The sequence below is a fragment of the Podarcis filfolensis genome, assembly GCF_964270895.1.
Source record: "Podarcis filfolensis genome assembly, chromosome: 16".
Lineage (NCBI taxonomy): Eukaryota > Metazoa > Chordata > Lepidosauria > Squamata > Lacertidae > Podarcis > Podarcis filfolensis.
Window position 1 is genome coordinate 15877473 of NC_139620.1, and position 26880 is coordinate 15904352.

General features: G+C 47.8%; 1 protein-coding gene across 13 annotated transcripts in view; it reads right to left on the minus strand.

The window, feature by feature from the left end:
• Nucleotides 1–2250: 2250 nt before the first annotated feature.
• Nucleotides 2251–26880, minus strand: part of ARHGEF2 (Rho/Rac guanine nucleotide exchange factor 2) — a 110989-nt gene continuing 86359 nt past the window's right edge. For 10 of the 13 annotated variants that reach the window (XM_083589345.1, XM_083589343.1, XM_083589344.1 and 7 more), the window contains 20 exons: nt 22259–22326; nt 20792–20855; nt 19874–20003; nt 19117–19226; nt 18361–18507; nt 16812–17062; nt 16327–16452; nt 16066–16183; nt 14596–14847; nt 13646–13722; nt 12205–12374; nt 10674–10741; nt 10385–10579; nt 9827–9931; nt 9242–9309; nt 8619–8660; nt 8474–8524; nt 7053–7463; nt 6008–6200; nt 2251–4838 (listed from right to left, as the gene is read on the minus strand). In XM_083589345.1, coding sequence (XP_083445471.1) covers nt 4753–4838; nt 6008–6200; nt 7053–7463; nt 8474–8524; nt 8619–8660; nt 9242–9309; nt 9827–9931; nt 10385–10579; nt 10674–10741; nt 12205–12374; nt 13646–13722; nt 14596–14847; nt 16066–16183; nt 16327–16452; nt 16812–17062; nt 18361–18507; nt 19117–19226; nt 19874–20003; nt 20792–20855; nt 22259–22326 — 2732 coding nt within the window. In that variant the 3' untranslated portion in view covers nt 2251–4752. The remainder of the gene's footprint in view (nt 4839–6007; nt 6201–7052; nt 7464–8473; nt 8525–8618; nt 8661–9241; nt 9310–9826; nt 9932–10384; nt 10580–10673; nt 10742–12204; nt 12375–13645; nt 13723–14595; nt 14848–16065; nt 16184–16326; nt 16453–16811; nt 17063–18360; nt 18508–19116; nt 19227–19873; nt 20004–20791; nt 20856–22258; nt 22327–26880) is intronic. The other 3 variants (XM_083589346.1, XM_083589341.1, XM_083589338.1) reach the window with 1 other exon arrangement.

Here is a 26880-nt window from a genome sequence, read left to right on the forward strand (position 1 = left end):
CAGAAGCAGATCACTCGAATAAGCTGCCCACAACCTGTGTTGTGTATGGAGCAGTCCAGAGAAGGTCGTGACAAAGATCCATCACAGGAGAGAAATCACAGTAATAAAGTTTGGAGCAAACACAATAAATGCAAATCCGGGCTTCCTGTTTAGAGAAATTAAATTACAGGAGTCAAAAGGCGGGGCAGCAGAGATTTCTTGAGAAAACACCAGCCGCACATTTTCCATTTCCACAGTCTGTGCTGTGTTTGTGCTCCGGGTAGAGTCAGCTTCTCATTTTTTAAAAAACACTTATTAGGCACAAGGAAAGTCCACCAGAGATCTCACTCTTCAGCTGCCTCAGAGACTAGGCTCCTGGGGTGAATATCCTGGTTGTGTCCCAGATTCTTTTTCCCTTTTGATTTTTAGGCTGGGCTTTTTCATTATTCCAAACTCCCCCTCTCCAATTTAGCTGTGGTTCCTTCATTGCTGGGGGGTTGGACTAGAACAGGGATGTCCAATTCCCAAGAGACTGCGATCTACTCCCACTATAAAAGCACTGGCTTTGGATTGTCATTGGATTGACAAAGGTTGTCGCGCTTATTCTGGGGAGGCTTCAGCAAAGTTGTTGAGCTTTTTCCCTTTTTCTTTTCTTTTGGTGGGATAATTTAAGAATTACGCAATCGACCAGGAATGCCCCGCGATTGACCGGTGGATCGCAATCGAGCGGTTGGACATCCCTGGACTAGACCTTTGGGATCCCTTCCAACTCTACAATTCTATGATTCAGTGGCACATCTTCCCCAACCCAGAGTCAGGGACAGGCAGGTGGAGATTAACTTTTATTATTATCAAAATTGTAGTACAACTATATCAACCCAAATGAGCCCTGTCCAGATGAGGCAAATTGCTTCGCAACATCATGACCAAAAGCTGTTCCTCAAGATACAAATGGCCCAACTCCCAGCTTCCAACTGGCCTGGCCTAATTAGCAGCAAATTGCTACCAGCAATCAAGAGTAACTTGGTTATTCTAATTACCTGCCCGCTTCTTGCTTTCCTCCCTTACTTTTGTTTGATGTAGCATTTAATTTCCTCTTTCTCTCTGACAAACATGGAAAACGGTGCCCTTTATCTTTGCAATCAGCCGGGCACTGGTCTTCTATATTATCTCTCCGTTCTTCCCTTCTGTACAAACAAACACACCCCAACCAACCTCTTTCCAACTTCTGCTTATTTTTCTACTTTAAAGCAACTGATTTAACAGGTTGATTCGAGATAGGTTTGGGATGCAGTGTACCTGCCTGCCACTTTGAACAGGAAGTTCGATTTTTTTTAATTCGTACCCACCACCATCCACATTCTTGGGCGACTAGTCAAATATGTATGCAACTAGATTGGGCTTATTCAGGCAGGCCTTTGGGCCCCATAAGATTAATAGTTGCTGTCAGGCTAACATTTGTTCTACAATTGTAACATACAAAGCCAGATTGAAGGCCAGGAACCTAGCAAACCTACGGAAATATAACCATCAGGAAGGATCGACTTGGAGACTTTATCCCTGGTCCAGGCATTCAGACTGCTTCTGCCCACCAGGTGCCCTCCAGATCTTTCAAACTACAGTTCCCACCAGCTCCAGCCGGTTGCAGCCCAAAATGGCTGTGCTGACAAGGACTGACGAGAGATATAGTCCAAAATATCTGTAGGGCGCCTGGATGAAAGCAGAAACATTCCTAGCCTGAAACACCCGCAATCCCAAACCAAGGATCATTTTGAACCCTGCTCCCCCCGCTATACACTGTTGAAAGCACTTTAGGGCTTGCTGTATTCACCTTGGCTGCAACCACGCCTTTGGCTGACTGGAAAGCCAATATAGCGCTTTATATATTAGGAGGGTGGAAGCACATCTGTGAAGGCAAGCTGTATCAGGGTCCCTTTCTGCAGGTACTTCCAGAAGGGTGTGGATCAGCACCTGGCATCTCCTGGTGGCTACTAGCCCAAGTGGCTCTGCTGTGTCTCCACAGTTAGAGGGAGCAATGCTTCTGAATCCCAGTTGCTGGAAAAGGCAGATTTGCTCTTGTGCTCAGGTCCTGCTTGCTGGTTTCCCATTGGCCACTGTGGTTGGCCACTGTGAGAACAGGATGTTGGACTAGATGGGTCATTGGCCTCATCCAGCAGGGCTCTTCTTTCTTATGTCTTGGTCTTGGATGAAATTGCCATCTTAGTCCCTCCCCCCGCCCCAAACTCAGCCCCCATCAAAGTCGAGACATTCTTGGTTTTGACTTCTTTAATTAGCCTTTTTTTTCTCCTTTCGGTTTACAAGTTAAATCAACAGGAAACAATAAACCATTTTTTTCTCGTCATATAATATATATATATATTTATAAAAATCAGTCTTGAGAATTAATTTAAAAACAAAAAGTCCTTTGTAGCGATCACTCCCTCTTCTTTAATGTTTTCTATTAAGAGGTGTTATTGGTCAGCACAGCAGGATTTAATTTTTTTAAATTACCTTTACAAATAAACAACAACCCAATGTGTCTTTTTCTAAGATGTTTTGGAAAAATGGGAGTGGGGTGGGGGGAGAGAACATCCATTGAGTTTTAGAGATGGGGGAGGATGTATTTGCCATCAGAAACGCAGCATTTGAGGAGGGAGCAGCATTTTACTGTATCAAAACTTGTGTTATCCAAAATGGGTTTTCCACACTGGATACGTACATACATACCTCTCCCTGAAATAGTTCAGGGATTTTGAGGTGTGCATGCAATTTTATTTTTATAAGATGGGGAAGAAAAGGCAGCTCATTTACAAACTCCGTAACCACTCCTTTCAAATCATATTCACCTCGGGCAGAAAATTTTCTGCTGTGTAATCTGCTCTAGGGCTAACTCTCCATGGGTCATCAAATTGGGTTGAAATCCCTGCTTGTTTCAGTGGAGTGTGTTATGGTGTAAAGTCTAGAGCTGCAGCCTAATCAAGCTAGCTCCGGGACTTCTTTAAAAAATAATAATCCCTGGATTAAATCTCCCCCCCCCGACAGATATCTGTAAAGAAGAATCCCTAGCTTTGGTACAGAAAGGAAGTCACTAGACTGAGTTAAAAATAAAATTTCCACTGCCCCTCCCCCAATATACAGCAGGGCCCAGTTACCTGCAAACTACAGGTAACACCATAACTTGGGAAAAATTCTCCCTCCAATAACACGGCAAGCCTGGTTGGGCAGCCAGGAGGAATCGTGTCTGCTCCCCAAATGTCCTCTTCATCATTTTGAGTAGCTTTAGGGCAAAATTTAGAATCTGAGAGGCAGTCGTTCCATTTACTGTCCTCTAGGAGGCAGTGTGTCGACATATTTTTACAAAGCAGCAGAGGCTCTGCTTGGAATGTTAAGGGCCGCAATATTGTAATGCAGAATTTGCGGGTGCAATACCCTCTGGGTGTTTTGGGCTACAATTCCCAGCCTGTGCACCATGGGGCTGATGGGAATTGAAGTCCAAAATATCTGGCGGGTATCAAGTTGTCAGATGTTTGCAATATCTCAAGTCTCCTGCAAACTGCAATTGTGTTAACCAGCCTTCCCGAGGCCTGTCTCGGAGCGATGAATTGTTGAGCTTTAGCAGCTTGAATCATTATAAAGATAAATCAGGGGCTTCTGGATGTATTCCCCAAAGGAAGTTCCCCTGTTTTAGCACTTGGGTCAACATTCTCTGGAACTGAAGGTCCTTGGCGGGGCGCAACCATTTACTACTGAAGCACTTTGTTTCCTGCCACAACTATGAACCCTGAAACTGGGTGTGTGTTTGTGTGTGTGGAACCTGCAACCGGTGTATGTGCAACCGGTTTGCCAATTTGTAATGTAGAGTGTTCCTTTAAAGAGGCATTAGAAAGTTTGTTCTTTGTGCTGTGTGTCACAGGGAGAGAGGAATGCCTGTCTTGGTAGCAGATTTGTGTGTGAGAGAGACAGAGAGAGAATGGGAAGCGGGGTAGGTAGAGTGTGTCTTATCCAGATAAAATACTGGATTCAAAGTGTGTGTGACCGGGGGGGGGGGGGCAGAATCCCTGATGAGGGGTTAAATCCACAACTCCAAGGACACCAGGCACACAAACCTGGTGCTGGGACACATGCAGTGTAAGAATTCTGTGGACTCATATGGACTGTCTTGGGTTGACAGACCTTCCTCCTTCCCCTTCTCAAGATGCAGAGGTTGGCCAGGAAAGCAGAAAACACTACTTCTTGCCCTGTGCACAGAGACCCATGGAGAAGCAATAAAATAAAATAAAGAATAATTTAAAACTTATTCTTTGTAAGGAGAGGGGGGCAGGCTCCACCCATTCCCAAAATAAATAAAGTTCAACTAAACAGAGGTGGGGTGGGGTTCGGAATCAGCCACATCCCAGGTATTCATGGCACCCGAACTCTCCGGGTCATCCCCCGCCCTCCCCGCAATCTGAATTGAAGAAGACGCCCTGTGGGGCAATAAGAAGGTGGTCCCCCCCCTGCCCCATCGCCCATCAATGAGGAATGATCAAGGCCACAGATCAAGCGGCGGTCCCCAGGGGAGAGCTGTGACCCAGTTCCCGGCACCTCTCCCCACTCTCAGGGCGTGGTTTCCCGCTACCCCCTCCCCTCTTACCCGCCCACAGCCCACTCCAAAGTTAGCTTGGCGTGGCCTTTCCAAGTCCCTGAAGTTCCAGGCATGGCTTTGATTGGAGGAAACCTGGAGTTTGGTTGGGGGCAGCGGTACCCCAACGTAACCCCACCCTGCCACACCATCTAGCTCTCTGAGGAGCCACCGTCTCCAACATTCAGTTCCTGGGTGTTCTCGGCCTCCTCAGGGATGTCCTGCATCCTCTGGAAATCTGGAAACCAGGCAAAAAAGACCTTGTTATCTCAAAAGGCAGTGGTGGATAACGGCCGTTAATGAAGATCAAAAACGGTAAAGAAAAAGCAGATCGACTGTAGAATGCGGGTCTTTTCTGCAGAGACAACTTGGCTCTTACACCTGGACGTTCGCATCAGATCTTTATCTGCGTGCAAATTTGGCCGAATGTTTAGAATCTGAATCTAGAACCTCAAAATGTAATATTCATACATGTCCAAACTCAATACTGCACAGTCTACATTACTAGGGCAAAGAGCATTGATACCTTGAGAGGGAGGGGAAATCTCTCAGTTTGGTATCAGCTGCAAATCTGATGAGCATTCCTTCATCCATGTCATTTATAGAGATGTGGGACAACACCAGGTCCAAGACAGAACCTTGTATCTTAATTATTGTATTTTATTTGTTGCTCTGTGCAGGGCCACCCAAAGAACATATACCGATGGACATATGTACAGATATGGAAAATAATCAGGTAAGTAAATAAATAAGTGCTCAAAGGGTAAGGGAAAAAAGCTACAGGACCATGATGAAAAGGTACCTACAAAAGATTATACCAGCTTATGCAACAGGATACTTGGCTGGCCATGCCAATGAACCCTTGACTGCTGTTCCATTTAAAAGCAAATCCCTCTTTTATTTGATTTTATTTAAGGCATTTATATGCCACTTAATAATTAGCATTTCTAAGTGGTGTATATAAAAATAAGCCATGCAGAGAAAAAAAGTCACTGTAAAGCTGAACATCACCTTCAAATGTCTGCTGGAACCAGAAAGTCCTTGTCATGCACCTAAAGTTCAGCAAGGAGGTTCCCTGTCTAATCTCTATTGGGAGGGAGTTCCACAGGCTTGGACCAACTGTGTGGCTTCTAGCAGTTACGACCTGTGCATCTGAGCCGTGGGGGGCCACCTGCAAAGAGCCTGGTGATTGGGCAGGGATCTGAGGGATCAGGAGGTCCTTATAATATCCTGGACCCAAGCTGTAAAGTAACGCAAGGCCCTTGAACCTGGCCTGGCGTCATATGGGTTTGGCTTCGATTTTAATCTCTCAGGAGAGCCTAAACATAGGGAAAGCTTGGCTTGCAGGGGCAGCTGGATGACATCACAGCTTGCAGCATCTCCAGAGAAAGACCTTTCATCCCTCACCTCTTGGGCTCGAAGGGGGAGAATGTGGGTGGGCAACCCCTCTTCCTTCCTCGGGGAGCACCTCCAGATCATGGTCACCCTCCTGGAGTCTACCAGGCGCACCGTGGTAAGCCATGTCATCCCGCTGACAACCGACGAAGGTCTGGTGGAAGGAGTGGCTGCCGGGAGAGAGCAGGTCGCCTCCTCGGCTCTGCTGTCAGAAAGAGAAGAAGGGGGTGAACCTGGATCAAAGCCTCAAAAGGGTGTGTTCCGATGGAGCTGTTGGCATTATGGACATACCTTTCAATACTGTGGTTTTATTAATGTGGGTTGTAGCCAATTACAAATAATGGGCACGATGGACCCAAGTCCAATCAATTCAGTGGACCTACTCTGAGCAGAAGCAGTAAACAACCCTGGGTCTTTGTTACTGCTAAGCTGCCTTGGAAGGATTTTGCAGAATTGCAGAATTGTAGAGTTGGAAAGGACCCAGAGGGGTCTTAGCTAAAAGGTAGGCTATAAATAATTATGCATAAATAGATTTAAGCTTCAAAGAGACTTAAGTTTCCTTAAAATGGGTCCCCCGCCCCCTCGTGCAGAGCTCAGGGAAGGAACAAGGTTTTCCCACTCCCAACTTAGGCATCTCAATGGGGGAACCTAGTATCTTTTTTTTTTTTAAAAAAAGGGCAAATGGGGGGGGGGCAGCAGCACAAAAACACAAAAACCCCATCCTACTGTAATTAATTGATCTAACACTCCTCCCCTGTTTATTCTGCCACCATTTGCTCTATTTTCCTACGTTGATTTTTAGACTTGGAAACCCTCCATTGGACCCTACTGAGATTTTATTGGGATACCTGAAGGGAAATGGCTTAGGGATGGAAAAAGAAGTATTTTATTATTTGCAGATAGCAGAAAACATAATTCAGTCCCAGCCAGCACGGCCATTTTGCACTCCCACCATCCTCGGCTAGTTCAAATTGATGGGAGTCACCTGGAGAGTGCTGGGTTGGCAAATACCAGGCTGACCGGAAAGCTTTCGAGCTCAATGGGAAGAAGTGCTTACCGGAGGTGGGGTGAAGCTTTGGTACAGAGCGTCGCCTGCAGGCAAGCTGCGCCTCCGAGGCTCCGCCCCCTTGCGCCCCCAGGCCGCCTCCAGGGGTTGCCGCAGAGCCACCATCTGTCTGCGTGCTTCTTCCGCCTCCTGCTCCTGCCGGGCCCTCTCCTGCTCGCTCTCCCGCAGACGGACCTCCAGGGCAGCCACCTCCTGCACTTTCTCCTGGCAGAGCTGCCGGCAGCGGCTCAGCTCCTCCTGTAGCAGCGTGTGCTGCTTCTGCAGCAGCGAGAGGTCGGTGGCCTGCCGGTCAGCGGAGGAGGAGCCTTCCTTGCGCGAGTTGGTCCGGCTCAGCCTCTCCCGCCGTTCACCAGCCTCCTGCAGCTGAAGCTCCAGGAGCGAGTCCTGATGCGCCACAACGCCCTGGAGGGGAGCAAAGAGGGAGGCGCCATTAGCAGGAGGCAGGATTGCCTGATCGGCCTTGTTATTGGCTCTCGATATCCAGAAGGGCATTGCAAGGCTGTTGTGCTGCCAGTCTTGCATCCTTGGCCAGCTACAACAGAGGTGAGGATGACAAGCCAAATATAATCCTGCCCAGTAGCCCTGCCATTATTGAAGAAACTGGCCTCTGGGGACTTGAAACCAGGCTTCCCCAAGCTGGCGCCCACCAGTTGTTTTAGACTGCAGTGCCCATCAGCCCCCGGCAGCACTGCCATTTTGGACTACAATTCCCACCAGTCCCTGGCAACACGATCCTGCTAGCTGGGGCTGATGGGAATTGTAGTCTGAAACATCTGTAAGGCATGAGGTTGGTTGGGGAAAGCTGCTGAAAATGTCTGGGCCTCCTCGGGAAGAGAACTGAATAACTGCAGCTGCAGGGCAGTATACAAATTTAATATAACAACAACTGGATTGTGAAAAGCAAGCACATTCTGCTCCTGTTTTGCCTTCCTGGGGCTGGTCACCTGGCTCAGCAACAGGCCATTTTCTACCCTTGATATACTGCATGACTGCACATTACATGGTGGTTCACTTTCCAAGCACCTCACGTATAAACAAAAATTGTGCATACCCTAAACTAAACTTTGGAACTGCCCCGCAGTCAGACAGTTGTTGTTGGGGGGGGGAGTGAGAGACTCCCCAGCACTCCCAGAGTCTCCACGCAGAGCAGGCCTTGCCCCCCAAGCAAGGTGGAGAGCTTAAAAGCTCTTTTCGCGCTTGGGTCACGTGAAGCAGACACATAGCAAAAAGAGCTTTCAAGCTCTGTGCCTTGCTTGCATTGAACTCATGCAATTTCAACCAGCCAAGTTAAATGCACGTAAGATACAACTGCGCTGTACCCAAAAATGCAAGCTCTTAGCAGACACAGCTCTGAAACAAACGGCATCCTCTTCGAACAGGAGCCCTGGAATGGAGGCTCGAATCACACTGACCTGCAAGTTGTGAAGAAGGGAGTACAGAGTCCTGAGCCGCTGCAGCACTTCCTGCGGGGTGGAACGACAAGGCAATCAGTCCGACAAAGCTGCGCCACCCCATAGCCCCCGGCCCCCTGGCCCAGGTCTCCTCTGTTCCACTCACCTCCTGTGGTACTTTCTGTTGTAGTTGATTGCCATTCCCATCCTACAGTAGGGATGCAACACAAACTGTGTCAGGTGCTACCTTGGAAAAACTGGCCAGGAAATCACATATCCACCTAGCTCCGTATTGTCTACACTGACTGGAAGCTGCTCCCCAAGGATTACAGGCATGGGACATTTCCAGCCCTACCAAGAAGCACCAGCAATTGAACCCAGAACCTTCTGCAGGCAAAGCAGATATTCTATCAGTAAGCTATGGATATATTTTTTCCCCCTTGGGGTTGGAAAACCTCCAATGGAGATCTTAAAGCTCTTGAGATGTTTCAGCTAGTGAGGGACAAACTTCTTTTGGGCTTGCTGGACAGAAAAAATATTTGGTTTTTCAAGCGTTCTTTGAGAATACTGATGGTGGTGAGAGGGTTCCATAGAGGTAAGAAATGACTTTACAGTTTCTCCTTAATTGAAAATGAGATCATTTCCTGCTGGGGAGGCAGGAGGGCGTTGCTTTCTCCCAGTTCAGTTTGGTCCATCTTGACCCAAGAGAACCTTCTGCTCCATTCTAGGCTTCAGGCCAGACCCAGAGCTCAGGCACAAACTCCCCACCAGCCTCACCAAAAGACTCACCCGTTGATTTGAGTCAGACTCAAGCCTGATGAATTCGAGAGAGCCGTTGATGGTTCCGGTTTCGCCATCTGCAGGAGGAAAATAGATGAAACCAGGTGAGAGGGTTATATCCTGATTTTCACCATGATTTTCACCATGAAGGTCTCAAAAGCAGCTCACAATAAAATATACAATATGCAAAATTTAAAAACATAAACCTCAAAAAATTTAAACCTCAAGGATTTATAACTGCACACGGTTGTCTTTTGGATTTTTCTGTTTTGATTCATGCTGGTTTTTATGTGTTTGTTTCTTCATTGTTCCACCTCGCTTTGAGGTTTTTTGTGCGAAAAAAGCAGCCAATAAGATTGATCAATAATTATGAAGATAATTAATCGCACAACCCGATTTTCCTGGTATGTGACTGAATCCTACCCATGAAACAGTGATAGTCCAGAAGGGGCGACAGGAGTCGCTCAGCACATGGGGTTATGAATTCCTTCCCTAGGACTAGCTCAGCAGGGGAGCTGCTCTGCCCCATAAGGTGAACTTTGGGGTGGGGGACAGACTTGCTAGGGGAAACTGGCAGGGAAGAGGGGCACGTACTTGTGGAATTGTTGGGGTTTGGGCTGGAGCACCCGTTGGGAGCCTGGCTATGGTTCTGGTCTCGGTCCCAGCCGGGTCCCACGAAGAGATCTTTGAGAAGTTCCACTGCGCAGGCATTTTGTCAGTAAAGAGAGAGATGGATGGCGGGGGCGTGAAGACAAAGGGAAAGAGAGGCAGATTGATTAGTAAGCCATGTAATATTTGACGTAATGTGTTAATATGTACAATAAAGCCTGATTACCAACATTGCCCCCCTGATCTCCAACCAACCCGTCACACTTTATTGCAGCCTTTGTCAACTCAGTGCTCCCTGCACCCGCTGTTTTGGACTACAACTCTCACACTGCAAAGCATCCTCACCTGCTGGCTGAGCAGTCTAGCCTGCCAGCCGTGTCTTCCTATGGGACAATGCAAGCTCAAAGAAGCCCGTTTGCTCTTTCCTCCCTCAAGCCACCTGTGGTTTATGGACACCCTATTTGTACCTCCTGTGACCCCTCATCGGAGGCAGGAGACTTGGGCCAAGGTGGGGAGTGTCCCTTGAGTGTCGCAGCATGCTACCTTCTTTGACGGCCTCCTGGATCAGCTTCTCGCCCTGAGGGGTATCTGACGACTCGGTGCGGAAGAGGGTGCGAGGGTTCACGCAGCTCAGGGGCCCGTCCTCGCTGCAGCTCTGAAGGGCCAGGATGTCTGCGAAGAGCCTCACTTTATCCTCCAGGAGTTCGGAGATTTCCCGGTCGCACTGAAGTATCTTATCTGCACGAGGGAGGAAGAGACATGGCTGCTGGGGGGAGGTGGTGGGTAGCAGGAACAACACCCTTTCCTGGAGTTCTTGTTTTGTTTGCCCTACCTTTCATCTTCCGCAGAGAGGCCTCATTCTCTGTCTCAACGAGTGGGAAATCGGCCCGGTCAGGGCACCTGTAGTGGGCAAAGCGACAGCAAAAAAGATCAGTTTAAGATTCCTGGCAGAGCAAAGGATGTAACTTGCACCTTTATGCAGGAAGCTACATTCCAGCCACATAAAAGCCAGAGGAGGAGGGGGCAGAGGAAGGCACATGAGGGTGTATGGCCTGGGGAGAGACCCAAGGACTGGGGAAAGAGGTCTGGAGGGCTGTATTTGGCTCCTGGGCCTGAATTTGCCTACCCTGGTCTACCATGACTGGCGATCCAACCTGGGACTTTCTGTGTATCAAATAGGTGCCCCACTGCTGAGCTATAGCCCTTCCCCTAAATAATTTTTAAAAAACTTGTATCTTCTATCGGCATGCATTAGATCCAAACCAGACTTTAGGAATTCTCTTTCTCTGAAACCTGATGCAAAACGTCCTAATCAGCATCTCTCAGACTGATGTGCAGACTGTAATTTGAATTTTGCACTGCTCCAAATTTGGTGAGATGGTATTTGGCACACACACAGATGGTACCAAAATGCATTTTAAAATGTGGGTTTTTTAAAAAAATAAATTTAAAAGTGTACATGCTCAATGAATGTGAAGTAAAATCCATTGGGGGGGGGGGTTCTTAAAAAAAACCCCACACTGATTATTGTAGAAATAGGATGGAGTGGGCTTATGAATGTGAAGCTCAAGCAAATTGGAAATAAGTTGATCTATCCAGTAGTCAATAAAACCAGCTCACCTTTGCCATTCATTGTTCTGTTAGCCCTACTACTGTTAACCTGTGGGCCAAATATTTGCGTAATTTATGCATCCACAAATACAGAAGGGGATTTTCTCCTGCACCTTCCAACCTGACAAGATACCTTCGGCTTTTGGGGGTGGGAGGTTTAGGGGCACCTGCTGCTCTAACGGGTTATGCCCCTGTGGTCCAGAAGAAACTGAAACAGTGAGCCATGCCCTACCATTCTGTGAGATTTATTGAGACCTCCGGAAAGGGCTGGTGACTCCAGAAACACCTTTGTATCTTCTGAATATTAAGTTTTTCTTTTTTGGGTAACATAGTTATAGAAACAGTAGCTAAGTTCCTGTTGACAATGATGAAGGAACGAGGGGGGGGAGGACCATCATTCAGAGGTAGAGCCACTTCTCTGCACAAAGAAGTCCCAGGTTGGCACCTCCAGGGTGGGCTGCGAAAAGATCCCAGTCAGTGTGGACAATTCTGCACCCATTTTTTCTGATTCGGCAGAAGGGCAGCTTCCTACCTTCCTATGTTTATCCAAAGAAAATGTGGCCGTGTTTCACCATCTGCTAAGAGACTGATCGACAATCTTGCCCTTCCTTTCATACGTTAATGGGTGTGGACGTTTTTATTGTGAGGTCTGTTGGCTGGATCAATAAACTGGCTGATAGACCGACTGATCTACCCATCCCCACAAGAGCCTCCAACCAGGTGGGCTGGGCCCCATCACCCACAGCACTCACAGCTGGACCGCCTGCTGGATGTGCCTCATCCAGGTGTTGCGCTCCTCGCGGGAGGCGGTGTGCACCTCGTACATCTCTGGCGGGGTGTTGCTGAGGAGGAACATGCCCTTCTCCTGGTTGGCAATGTCTCGCACAATCAGTCTTTGGAGGGAGATGACAGAAGGCTTGTCCTGGGAGAGACAGAAGAAAGTCGATAGCGTTTGTGGCGCCTTCCTGGTCATTTTTTTTAATTCATTCCTACAGTCATGCCCCAACATTTCATCCAAAGGGGTTTACATGGTTTCCTCCCTTCCCTGATTTTAACTCCACAACAACCCTATGAGGTAGCTTTAGGCTGAGAGGCAATGACTGGCCCAAGGACACATGGCGAGTTTGGACTCACATTGGAAGTTTGGACTCTGCTTCAAGCAGAGGTTGGGTAGCCATCTGCCAGGGATTCTTTAGCTGTGGTTCCTCTATTGTGCGGGATAGGTTCCTCTATTGGACCTTGGGGTACCTTCCAGCTCTACGCTTCTATGATTCCCCCATCTCAGAAATGCTTCTGGGCTGACATTTTGCTGTCACGTTGCAGCATCGTGCCAAATCAGACATTTTAGAGAAGCATGGAGGCCACTTAGAGAGGATCCCACTGATTTTCCCTAACTTCCTAAAAGCGCTTTATTTCCACCCATCCCAGATACGCAAAAAATGTAGATTTTATTCCTTCCTTTTGCCAAAGATTTCCAATTTCCTGAAGTTTTGGTTCAAGTTAACCATTATCTTAACAGATGTTTGTGAGAGACAGCAAGAGAGTGTGACTCTCTTCCCCTACCATTTCCATTTTTCTCCTTTGTATTTTTGTAAAGATTGCAAGATGGCTCTCATAATGATTTGTTGCCAGTCCTTAGTCACCTGTGCATCCCTTATCATGTGATTTAAAAAAGAAGATTCAAAGGAACCTGTCCCATTTTCAGGGCAGAACCCTGTCCAAGGTAGTGTACAACAGACATCACTAAAACACATTAAAAACATATAGAAGAGCCCTGCTGGATCAGGAGAGTGGCCCATCTAGTTAGTCCAGCATCCTGTTCTCACAGCAGCTAACCAGATGCCCCAATACAAAGCCCTCAAGCAAGATCCAAGCACAAGAGCACTTTCCCATCCTGTGGCTTCCAGCAACTGGTATTCAGAAGCATTTACTGCCTCCGACCATGACAGAAGAGGATAGCCACTCTGGCCAGTAGCCATCAACAACCCTCTCCTCCATGAATTTGCCCAATCCTCCTTGAAAAACTTTCAGGTTGGTGGTCATCATTGCCTCCTATGGGAGCAAATTCCATAGTTTAACTATGTGTGAAGGGCTTTCTTTCGTCTGTCCTGCTTCCCTTAGCCAGAGTATCCAGTTTGAGCGGCTGGGCCCTTTACACCAGGGAATAGGCACAGCCCACAGAGCATATCTCACCAGGGTGGGGAAGGTGTACTTCTGATCCTTCTCCTGAAGGAAGATGAGAACATCTGTCATCAAAACTACCAGGACGTCTGCAAGAGAAAGGGGGAAGAAACAAGGTGTTAGCTGAAAGGTCTTTCGGGTTGTTGCTGCACATTCAGTCCCTCATACTCTCCTATCAAAGTGAAGATCCTGTAGAACCACTACCCAGCACTGCTGTTCTAGAAGGAGATAACAAGGTCCCCTTTATCATCCTGGCTGTCACTTGGATCCTCCATTCTCAGAATCGCCTGCCTTGGAAGGGGTTACATCCCCCTGGAAGGAGAAGGCTCACACGACTTGGGGGTTGCTACTGGATTCTGCACTACCACTGGAAGCTGAGTGGCTAAGAATGCCTTTTTACCACTCCATCTGGCTTACCAACTATGGCCCCTTTTAGAGAGAGATGAATTGGCCACTCTACTCCATGCTCTGGTAATTTCCAGAGCATTGGATTACGGCAATGTGTTTTCCGTGGGGCTGCCCTTGAAGACTACTAGGAAACTTCAACTAGCCCAAAACGCAGCAGCCACATAGTTGGCTGGGTTTCTGTTTGGATCTCATATAACCCCTGGTTTAAAACAGCTGCACTGGTTGCCAGTTTGTTTTTGGGCCCCAAAAGTTGTTTTAAACTCTTTTTAATTTTGCATTGTTGTGTTTTAATGCCGTAACCTTCCCTGGGACCTTAGGGTGAAGGGCAGGTTTATAATAACAGCAATAATGGCATTGTTTCAAACTGCGATGTACCTTGAATGTGCTGGCCAAAAGCCGATGTATAACCATAGCAAATACATAGATAAAGCATGACTGTGCCTGTTCAGAATCGGGGATTCTTTTTGCCATCTGGGAGACCCCCCTCCTTGAGAGCCACATGCCACTAGAGGGCAGCAGTGAGCTACACACACAACCCCACAGGCTCCACCCACCTTTGAAGCGCCCGGTGGCCGTCTTCCAGAGCATGCAGCCATCGTGCACCAGCTTGCGCCGCAGCATCTCCTCTTTGCAGAAGGGGCCATGCTCCCAGGGCAGGTCGGCCTTGGCACGCCCATCTATCCGCCCGTAAATCTCCTGCAGCCGCGCATTCTTCTCATAGTCGTGCACTTCCTGGTCGACGGTGGAAATGAGTTCCTTGATCAGAGTCAGGGCGGTGCTCAGGTCCCGCTGGTCCTCTTCATTCCCTGGGGTGGGGGAAGGCAGGTGGGGAGACCATGATCAAAGGCTCGGTTTGGTTATCGGGCTTTTTGGCCCCAGGGAAAACCCCTCTTCCAATCAGCTTATGCCCAGAACCCATTGCAGCCTCTCACAGTTGCTGCCTCCCAATCGCACTGCAGATTCAATGCCCCTCTGTCTCACTACCTTCCGGTTCCTGGGTCTCAAAGGGGTACCAGACCTTGCCCACATTCTGCAGGGCTATAAGCATCACTAGACCATTCTGAACAAAGCAACACAGCAGGCTCTGGGTATCAGTCTTAATTTTCTCTCCCCACCAAATGGCTTTACTGAGCTTGGGAAGTTCATCAAGGTCACATTAGGATGGTTATCAGCAGCTGAATATTAATTTGTTATGTCCTGGGAGCTGTGTACAATTCCACTTTTGGTAGAATGGTACCGAAGGACCTGGCAGGTGATGACGATGAATAGAGTATCTAGGTCCAAATTTTGTGCAGGCACTTTAAATACCGTGCAGTGCATCTTGAATGAATCATCCATCTCCCTTAAATACAGTATATATGAAAACTGCATATACCCAAACCCTTGGAGCTGCTCCAGTGGCTAATGGGTGAGGGGGCAGAGAGTATGGCCAGTACTCCCAGAGCCCAGGTGCTGAGCAGGGCTTGCCCAGCAAGCAAGGCAGAGAGCTTAAAAGCTCTTTCCACATCAGGTAACCCAAGCAGAACCCCACGTGAAAAGAGACTTGAAGCTCTACACCTTGCTTGGGGGGCCAAGGTGTATTTGGCCAAGGTGTGCTAGCTCTGGAAACCGAGGGGTGCTTGTGTGTGACCTTGCGGGAACTCAGATTGCCCAAGAGATCTCGTGAGATCACCCCAGAGTCATTGTGCAGAGTGGGCCTTGCCATACAAGCAGGACCAGCACAAAGAGAGCTTTTAAGCTCTCCGCCTTGCTTGCATTTAACTTGTGCAATTTCAACCAGCTTGCCTTCAACTGTGCAAGTTAAATGCGTGTAAGACACAATTCTACTGCATTACAAAGAAAGAAGATTCCTGATGATTGATTGATTGATTGATTGCATGCATACATAACGAGGCTACAGAAATACTTCAGAGGGTTGATATTGTAGGCATTAGTTGATTGTTTGATGGTCATGATTAAGAGAAAAAGAAGCCAGGTTTTTGCCCCTTTGGTGAAAGGTCACCCTGCCCTCCATTCTCTGGTACCTTTGGAGTTCTGCAGGATCCGGTCAATGAGCCCGGGGTACTTGGTGATGCGCTGGGTCACCAGAAGGATGCACTCTTGAACCCCATGCCGCCTCAGCACCGTCGACCGTGTCAGCCTCTGGAGAAAGGGGCAGAGAGGGGCAAAAGGTCACACTGGGGAACAGGTTTCACAGCCTTGGGAGTCGGAGTTCCCATTTGGGGCGGAAGGGGGTGAGGTGATAGACCTTCCCAGCAGGAAGGAAGGACGGAGAGGCCCTTTACCCGGATGAACTGCTGGAACCGCTTGTCTCGTGCAAAGAGCTCCTTGTAAAGCTTCACGGCCTTAGTGTGGCGGCTGCAGAACTCGGAATAGGCCTTCTTCATCTGCTCGGCGCTGCTGCCTGAAAACTGGAAGGCAGAAGTGCAAGGAGGTGAGATCACAACAGGAAGACAGGCAGCAGCTCAGCTGGAAGAGCACCTGCCTTGCATGCGGCAGGAGGGCCCAGGTTCACTCCCCACTGATATCTCTGGGTAGGGCTGGGACTCCCTTGCTTCAGACCCTGGAGAGTCATTGCTGCCAGTCAGTGTAGACAATACTGAGCTAGATAAACCCATGGTCTTACTCAGTTCAAGGCAATTCCCCGTGTTCCTGACATACTAGCTGGGCAGGGAGAAGGGAGATAAAAGAGTTGCTTTCTCCCTCTATGCCCCTCCATGCCACACCCCCCACTCCAAATGGGTGCCAGCAAGAATGGCGGCTGCTGCACCTGTTGGATGAGGATGTCCCCCAGCCGGTTGATGACGAAGTTCTTGTTGCTGTCGGCGGCCAGGGACTCCTTGCGGCGCTCCAGGAGCTGGACGAGGAAGCGGTCGTGGATGTCGCTGAGCTCGTCCACGCAGGGGAACATGCTCTGCACCAGGGCCACGTCCATCTGGAGGTCCTCCAGCATGCCCTTGCGAAAGAGGTTGGTCATGATCTTCAGCGTTTGCACGTGGTGGAGCTCTGTCTGGATCAACTCTGCAGGAGCGGGAAGAGGGAAGATGTGAACCGATTTGCATTGGCATAGTAGAGGCAAAAGAAGATGGGGTGGGGTGGGTGTGCCAGGGCTCATCCACACTTCTGTTTTGCCTGTGACTCCCAGGCATGCGTCCAAGAGGCTTTTCATTCGCCCCATCACTTTCCACTGGGAAAAGCTGCTGTTCACCGCTGAATTGGGGCAAACATTAGTCGGGTTTTCTGCAGATTGATCTTTGCTCCAATTCTGCGATAAATGGTGGGTTTTCCCAGGGAAAGCGGCGGGACACAAGAAAAGCCTCTTAGACCTGTGCCTAGAAGTCATGAACCAAACGGAAGAAATCGTGCGACAAAGGAAAGCGTGTAGGAACACTGAGTGCAAATAGCACAATTCTTTTCCTGGAAATGAATCGGTTCAGAATTCAGATGGTAGCTCGTGTCTGAATGTTCCACCCACACCGGAGTGTTTGTGTGCCATTAGGGAGAATTCTGTCTCCTCCCTGGTGTGCTACTTTTTTACACGCTGGGTAGTTTTATTCATTTTTTTCACAGGGGAGCATTTAAATATGCAATTTCCCCTTCCTCCCGCATGCGGAAGTTGTGCAATCCCAGGAGGACTGTGCCACCTGATCCTTCTCAATGTTTTGCTCGGCTCATGGTGTCAGAGGTCTGGGTGGGACCTCTAATCCTCCTTTAAGGTGGTTATTCTGGCCAACAATAAACCTGGCCCCAAAATCAAAACTGTAGAAACACCACTCAGGGTGTTGTATTTGGTTTGAGACGCTTATCAAGGAGGATCCTAACAATTTCTATATGCTTCCCTTCAAAGAGGCTTATAAATACCAGGCAAGGCTTAAATTCCACAAACTCTGTATAGCAATTTCCACTGGGGGGTGGAAGGAAGGAAGGAAGGAAGGAAGGAAGGAAGGAAGGAAGGAAGGAAGGAAGGAAGGAAGGAGTGTTATTTCCCATTCCTAATGGCTGTGAGCTTCAGGCTAAATGACACACAATGTTAAACATGTGCTTTAAGGCTTATCCTGCCATCAATTTGCTAGTCCTTAAGATGCTTCAAGATTCTGTTCGTTTTGTTGGTGCTGACTCACACAGCTACCTTTCTGGAGGTTGCTACTTGTGCACTCACAGCATTTCATGTGTCTTTCAAACTGTATATTGCTGGGAACACATTGACCAGCTGTGACTATGCTTCTCCTTCCAAGGTGACATGGCGTTTGGGACCCATTGCTTTCAGAAATCCTCAGTAGGTGGGGTGGAGGGGTGGCAAAAGTGGCACAAATCCTCACCGTAGATGACATCTTGGCGCTTCATGACTTCCTTTTTGTGCTGCTGCAAGAAGTTATTGTCAACTGCCAGGCTCCAAGAATCAGCCTCAAAATCCTTCTCGCCAGTCTCAAAGTCGCTCATCAGCTGGTTGTATATGACTTCGGCTCCTGGAGGAAAAAAGAGGAGAAATGTGTTTGTGTCTATACTTTAGTGGAAATGACTTTGATGAAGGAGGGGAGGAGGGACGAGGATGAAAGCCTAACTGAGCCTCGAGGGCACGCAGAAAATGTGAGCCGCTGGACATTGGGAACTATCAAACCACAACATGCGCACAGAATAAGTGCATCTGGGGTTGTGGTCTTGGAACCCAGGTCCAAGTCACACAGAGACACTGGCTCTGATGTCCTCTCCCCAAGACTTCATCCAGGAACGCTGTATGCTTTGATTGGTCAGAAATCCCAGGCAAAAAAAGGGGGGCAGCTCAACCACAGAGACAAAACAGGCAGGTTTGATGTTTACAATCAAGAAGTGTATAAATTTTATGGAGGGAAAATAAAAATAAATAAATAAAAGCATCTGGGGATTCAAGGTTGACAAACACTCAGCACTCTTAAAAACAGATCCCTCCTCATTTGTCAGGCAGCAAACAAACAAATAAATAAATAAATACCGCCTGTTTGTTCTTATTTGTGTTAAACTCACCCAGATTCCTGGTTTTCTACACGTATGCATAGAATATTGGCACAGGATTTCATCACCCACACTTCCCATCTCACCTTCGTCAATGAGGGACTCGACTGAGAGGGTCCGGTTGCGCATGTTCAAGGAGTCAGTGGACTGGGACAGGATCCTCCGGAGGCCAAGAGGAGATTCATCATTGAAATTCCTGGACAGGAAGAGGAGAATTTTCTAAACCAATACAACTGTTGCTTTATCATCTTTTTTAATACACAAAACAACCCTTTGAAGTAGTTGAGGTTGAGATAGAGACGGGTTGCCCAAAGGTCATGTGCGATCCTTGTGAGTTTCAAGGAACCCGCCAGGGATCGGAACCCAGGTCTTCTTAGTACAAGTCTGATAAGAAATACAAGACTGACACTGTCCATTACAAAGAGGGTTCACGTTTCGAGAATATTCCTACAGGGAGGGTGGGGAACCCATAGCCCTCTCCAGGTGTTCTTGACTAAACTCCCATCCTCCTTGACCACTGGTCTCCATTGGTTGGGGTGGATGGGAGTTGGAGTGTAACAACATCTGGAGGGCACTGGGTCAGGGAAGACTGGGCAGATATAAGTCAAGAGACAGGTGACCTGCTCCACAAAGCTCGCAACATAAATCTGGGCACATAAGGGAGAGATTTGTGCTTTCTCTCCCCACTAGTTTAAGAGCATAAGCAAAGAGCAACTGGTATTCAGAAGCATTGCTGCCTCTGACTGTGGTGGCAGAGAACAGCCAGTGTGGCTAGCAGCCACCGCCAACCCTCTCCTCCATGAATTTCTCCAATCCTCTTTTAAAGCCATCCGTTCAACTTACCCTGCAATGTTAGTGGTGGAGACGCTTTTGGAAAGAGACAAGGTGGGGCGACCCCGGCGAGACCCCAGCAGGGTCTGGCGGAAGCTCTCAGAGGGGTAGATGGCAGAATTGGGGCGCTCCCTGATGGTGGCTGGAGATTTGAAAGAGAAACGGGGGTGATAAGACTTGCAAGACAGGCTTCCGTCATACCAAAGGACAAATTGCATCATGCAATTCAGGCAGCTGATAACGCCCCACCGGGTTTCTACAAACGACTAAGGGTGCTGGTGCTTAAGACAGCCTGGAGGCAACACTTCCATCCCCACTGTATACAGAAGAGAACTCAGAGGTGTGGCTTTGGCAGAACGGCAGTCTGCACATGTTCAGAAGCACCCACTATTTTCAGAGCTGGCCAAAGAGGTTTCAGGGCCACACTTTATTGAGGGGTCCATTAGACTAAAGTGAGCCTCACTCTTCCCCTGCCCCACCCCAAACTGGGAAAAGCACCTCAGAACCAGTATCTCCCCAGCTGCCCTCTCCTCTTCTCAGCAGCACAGGCCCTACTTACTAAGGCCCCATCCACAATAATAAAAAAATATTATTAATAACGTAAAGCAGCAGCATCCTGCTTTTTAACAGATTCTTTAGGGGAAGCCATGACTCTTTAACTGTCAGTCCCACTTCCCAGAGAACTCTGAGGATTGTAGTTCTGGTAAGGGAATAGGGGTTTCCTAGCAACTCTCAGCACCTTTAACAAACTACACTTCCCAGAATTCCTTGGGGGGAGCTGAGACTGTTTAAAGTGGTATGATACTGCTTTAAGTGTATATCACGGGTGGGGCCTTATAAGGCAGTTCCTTTAGAAGAGGAGAACTGCTTCCGCAGCTGACTCCCTGCCCCGCTTCCCCTTCCTGGCGTGGGATTCACAGCTCTACTCACTTTTGTTCCTCAGGGACACCGTCTGCAGGGCTGAATTGTTCTTCAGCAAGGCTGCCTTTTGCTGCTGCAAGGGGCGGGGGCGGAGGGAGAGAAAGAAAGAAAGAAAGAAAGAGAAAAACGATGAGCAGCAGCTGGGCCATTGCAATAAAGCTCTGGTGGAGGAGAAAGGGGGTGGCTTTGAAGTATCTCCTGTGTGCTTTTGGGTGGTTCGCTCTGGAACAGGAAAGTGAGCACCGTAGTTTATGCTTGTCTCTATTTCTTGGGACCCATATCTGGTAAATTACTGCTTTTGTGTTTGGGGGGACAATCTCTCAAAGTGCTGCTACCGCAAGCAGATTCCCAAAGGCTCTTATTTATTTATCTTTTCAGCTGCCTTTTCAGTCTGTGCTCAGTCAAAACTTTTCAGTCAAAACTCAGCATAGGAACATTGGAAGAGCCTGTTGGATCAGACCAAAGGGGGCTCATCTAGCCCAGCATCCTGATCTCACAGTGGCCAAGCAGATGCCTATGGGAAACCTGCAAGCAGGATCTGAGCACAGGAGCCCTCTCTCCCCTCTTGTGGTTTCCAGCAACTGGTGTTCACAAGCACTGTCTCCGACCATAGAGAAAGAGCATAGCCATGCTGGCCAGTAGCCATCAGCAGCCCTCTCCTGCTCCATGAATTTGTCTAATCCTCTTTTAAAGCAGTCTAGCTTGGTGCCCGTCACTGCCTCCAGTGGCAGCGAATTCCATAGTTTAACGACTCGCTATCTGAAGAAGTACAAAATGCCATCCTGTAGTAAAACATTCAAAATCAAAACAAACACCCCCACGTTATAATATAAAACCCATTTCAAAAGCAACAGCAGGAAAACAATAAAGCACACACACACACAATTTTGGCTGGCATCAGACTGAAGTAGGCAGGCTTTTAAAGCTTTTTTTTAAAAAAAATATTGCAACTGAAAGGGGCCCTGAGGATGACCCAGGGATGGCCTGAGCAGCTCAATTCTGTACCAGTACCATGCAATACCCACTCTGAATTTGCAAGAAATAAACCTTTTAGGCACCTAACACTTTGGAACTCCCTGCCTATTGACATCAGACAGGCACCTCATCCGTACTCTTTTCAGCACCTGGTAATGGTGTTTGTGCTTAGACAAGCTTGTCCATATGTTTAGAATGCTGATGTGTTTTTAGTTTATTGCTGGGTTTATTTTTTTTTAATGTTTTTACTTCTTTCTTTCTTTTTTTTTTTACTAATAACTCTCTTGTTTTTTTCTTTTGGTAAACCAATTTGAGGTTTTTTTCTCCAATTAATTGATATATAAATTTCATGAAATAAAATGAATATAAGTAAGTAAAATAGTGTAGTATGAGCCACAAGTTGCTTAAAAACGTTAGTCTCTCATGTCCCCGCCACCCTCCTCTTGCTCATGGCTTACAAGAGTTCCCCTCTCTCACACACATCTACATGAACACACTCACCTTCTGCTTGACTTTAGTGCAGTTGGGCAGAGTATCTTTGCAGCGGTTGTGAATGGTGACATTGCAGGCTGGAAGGGAAAAACAGAGGAGGCATGAGTGAGAAAGAGACAGTGTAGATCGGATGCTCGGATTCATCCACTAAATTAGAAAACCAAACATCGGATTTTTTAACAGGCCGTTCAGCTGGGGGGACCAAGCAGAGAGGGCTTCAACTGAGCCAAGCTCTCCACTAGGCCCCATCTTGCAGTGATTGATTGAAAATGAACAAAGGTTTGAGTATGAACAGGCAGGCAGGAACAGGAACCTGCCATTAGGGAGAGTGAGGCCATTGCCTCAGGCGGCTGAAGCTGGCAGGCAGTGGCTATAGCCCCTTGGCTGTTGCCCTGTGTGTAACAGTGGTGACCTGCCCCAAGAGCACATCTGATTCTATAGGTACATAAAATAATATTGACAGCCCCTGCACTAACCCTCTGCTCTGCTTTGAGGTTCAACGGCCAGCCCACTCAGCTTCTATACATATGAAATGGAGGGAAGGGGAGCCATCCTGTTCTCTGCCTTGGGCAGCAAAATGTCTTGGACCAACTTCAACCATCTCAGACTCTACAATTGAGAGGTGAGGTCTTGGTGGCAGTAATGCTGCCTGGCTGGCAATGACCCATGGCAGGGTCTTCTCAGTGGCAGCTCCCTGTTTGTGGTGCACCTGTGCCAGCCAAATGGGCAGGATGCATCTGCGCAAGGTGCATCTGTCTCCCTTGTTGCTGACCTTCAGGAAGAACTGAAAAACATTCCTGTTTGCCCAGGCATTTTCGTGGCAGGAAGATACTGTTCCTGGCATCCCTGAAATCATTGGCTGGCAGAACATTTTTAACTACTTTTAAAATGTACAATATTTTGTTATTACTGCGCCAGGGTGCCTTTGAAATGAAGGGTAAGATATGATGATGATGATGATGATGATGATGATGATGATGGTGATTTGTGGGGCAGTGTCTGTATTTAACCACAATGCACCAGAACAAGTCAACACCTGAGTATTGTCAGAAACAAAAAAGAAAGGTTTCCACAGATCCTATGGGGGGCATCATCATTGGAGGCGGACCATGAAACAACACTTTGCTGAAAATGGACCCCCCATCTTGAAGCCAATCAGGGGTTCAAAAGGAAGTTTGGAAGCAACTTGGAAAGCACCACCAAAGTTTCTGGGTCTGTAGGAAGGAGTGGCAGGTAGGGTGGCCATTTAAAAAAAAAAAACAAAACCCAAACAGCTCTGCCTTCTGGATGATGCCCACCCCCCTCAAACTGCAGCCTGCTGTTTCCTCCACCCCCAGAGAAGAGTGAAGGCCGACATCCTGCCCATTTGGCTGGCACACAGATGGCAGCTTGCCCCTGCTGGGCATTGCCTGTGTGCCAAGTTTTTGGCTGCAAGGAACTATCGGGGAGAACATGGTGATCACTCCCCCATGCTACAGCCTGTTCCTTCCACGATCCGCTCGGAAGGATGGCGTGAGTGAAATGGGGGGGAGGAGAAGGCTGCCTCTCTGACTGCTGGAATAAATGGATCAAGGACACACACACATACGAGAGTGGCCACCTCTTTCTTCTTCTTTGTCCGCAAGATTCGCAAAAGGAGGTGTGACGACAAGGCGACCATTCCAGTCCCACAGACTACATGGTGTTGCGTCACTGTGTCTCCACTCACCCTGTTTAATCTAGATTACTGCACTCCACAAGCAGACAGCAACGCCACCATGGAAAAGCTGCCACAGAGCAAATCTCTCTAACTGATTGAAGCAAGCTGTGAGTGTTCACATGGAAAGTCCCTGGATAAAGATTTTCTCTGTGAAAAGAATGTTCAGTGCATTCAAGTATGGACCCCTTTGGTTTTCTGAATAAGGAAGAGGAGAAATAAAAAGGCTCAAATCGGACCTGGGGCGGCGGCAGAGCGGGCTTCGTCTGTGATTTGCCAGATAGCTTCAGATCCAAAGAACACTTCACCTGCTTTCTCACAAATTCTGACTAAATATTAGGAAGGACTTTCTGACAGCAAGAGGTGTTCAACAGTGGAACAGACCATTTTGGAAGGTGGTAGACTCTCCTTCCTTGGAGGTTTTTAAGCAGAGGTTGGATGGCTGTCTATCAAGGATGCTTTTGGTGTGATTCCTGCATCTAGATGATCAGTGGGATCTCTTCCAACTCTACAATTCTATGATTCAATTATTCTAAATGATGCCCAGGCAAAGGGCTGGTTTAGCATGGACATAGGTGCAGGGCACTTGAACTCTTCTCTCCAGTGCGGAGCTCTCTCCCCAATGCTCCCCTCCAAACACTCAGACCACCATGAGCCAAAAGCTGAGGTGCCTTATGAAGGCCTTTGGTGCAGTTTATGCTGAGGAGGAAAAGGCCAGGGAGCCCCAAGTCAGTGGGGCTGTGGGGCAGTTACATGGTTCTGTAACCAATTTAAAGTTTGCAGTGTCAGGGCATGTCCTCACTACAAATTTAAACCAATTTCCAATCTAGCTTCAACCTTCACTGTTCCCAGCTAGGGAATTCTGGAAATAGTAGGGTGGCGCTGAGGGAACACTAAGAGAAAAATCTTAGGTTGGACTTAGCCAGCCTGAAGAATGTGTGACCCCATGTCTCAGTCTCCCCTAACCACCACAACCATCACCACCCTCATGAAACCTCACCGGCATGCCTGGTAAAATGAAATCTGCATTTCATGTATCTTCCTTCTCCTCTGAGCAACAGACAACCAAAGTTGCAGGGAATACAGTCTCCTCTGTATTTCTGGCCTAAGAATTCTGTTGGCAATCGATTCCCAGGACACTCTGTGGGGGAAGCCCATTCAGTTTCACATCACTGCCCAACTGGTTTACGCCTGTACTTAAGAGGGCAGGGAAGCAATTAAGATCAAGGAAGCAAATGGGCAGCTCATATTCTGAGCTACCCCTCCTGGGCCAGCAAATCAAGGCCCTCTTGTGAGCGACTGCCAGATGGGATAGAAAGTCAATCCCCGTTTTTCTTTTCATGCATTTCTCCTTCAGGATATAAGACGACGTTTAATCAGAGCCTGCCCCACCACCACCAGCCCTCCATTTGCTCAGTCTGCTTATGCTAGGAGAACCACAACAAGTTCACCAAGCTCAGTGACTCATGGAATATCCAAGAATGCATGAGTAGGAGGAAGTGATGCATACAGGAAGTGGATTTCTCTGGCAGTAACAGTCATTTCTCGGTTATGTCTGTACGTGGATGGGAAGGTGGGAGGCAGGGAGACTTTTTTAATGTGCGGGTTTTTTGTTTTTTAAAAAAGAAAATGCCTACAGCCATCACCGCCTGTGTTCACACCTGGAAGACAAGCAGGTTTGGGATGCAGTCTTTTGGAAAGAAAACCTGGGTCTGTTCAATGCCTGGATGGGTGACTGCCTGGAAACCACACAGATAGGTTCCAGGATGGAAGAAAAGCATAATATAGATGTAAAAATAAGAATTTACTCGTTTAAGGACCTACTTCATGTCTGCAGCTGGGAATATATAAACACAATATTGGAAAACAGCTACTAACTTAATTCTAGAGGCACGGCTCACTCTGGGACGCTCACCTGATGGAATCAATTCTAAGCTATTTACAAACTTTGTGTCTGACTGTATTATTTGCATCATGTATAGGCATGGAATGTTTCTTGAAGAGTGGTATATGAGAATCGTTTTGTTACAAGTATTTTCATCAACGGATAGCTCCCTCAGCGGCCCCTCAAAGTGCAAATGGCCTTGCCTTTGATGTAGGATTAGAAAGAGATTTCCAGACAACAGCAGTAAAATGAGTCAAGATACTCAGATCCTTGTAAGTACAGGATGGGGGAGTGAAAGTTCTCACACCTCCTTCCTCCTTGTGAGTCACTGAGCTGCTCAAAAGTTTTTAGCCAACCCTCACTCCTGAACTTTCTTTAAAAGACCGCAAGAGAAGCAGAAATTCCCCAGGCCAATATAGTGTTACAAGCCACCCCAATCTCCAGGGGTCAGAGACTCTATAGGTTCCAGGCACTTAAGCAGGTTCAGAAGCCTTGGAATGAAGGTCAGCGGATACTGTGTTGTCTTTAGGGTAGATGGTTTCATTTACATTTATATATGGTTTTGTATAAAACCTGAACATAAGATGGAGGGGCTCACAGAATTAACCCCACAACGGGCTCATGTTTCTCCATTAGTCGCAGCTTGGGATGTAGCACAGAGAAAGCATGTCTCCCTGTCTCCAGCTTGCTTCCAGCTGAATCAAACACACAGCTCTGGCTACTGTTCTCCTACCTAGCGGCTGGGTGAGAGGAGGTGGAGGAAAGGCCTAGCCATTCATTCTATGGCGCAGAGCATTTCAGGAGGTTGGAATAGAGGACCTCAGGGTCTCTTCCAATGCTACAATTCTAGGATCACTTATGCTAATCATGGTACTTAATCTGTCAAACACAACCAAACTTTTCATGTTGGTGACACTTTTTAGACATGCATCAAACTGAAGCTGGCACATGAACGTGTCGCGACACACAGTTTGGAAAGCTCTGGCCTAGACAAAGAGACTGGTTTGGCAAGCTCAATATTTTACATTCTACAACCCCCCTACAGGATCC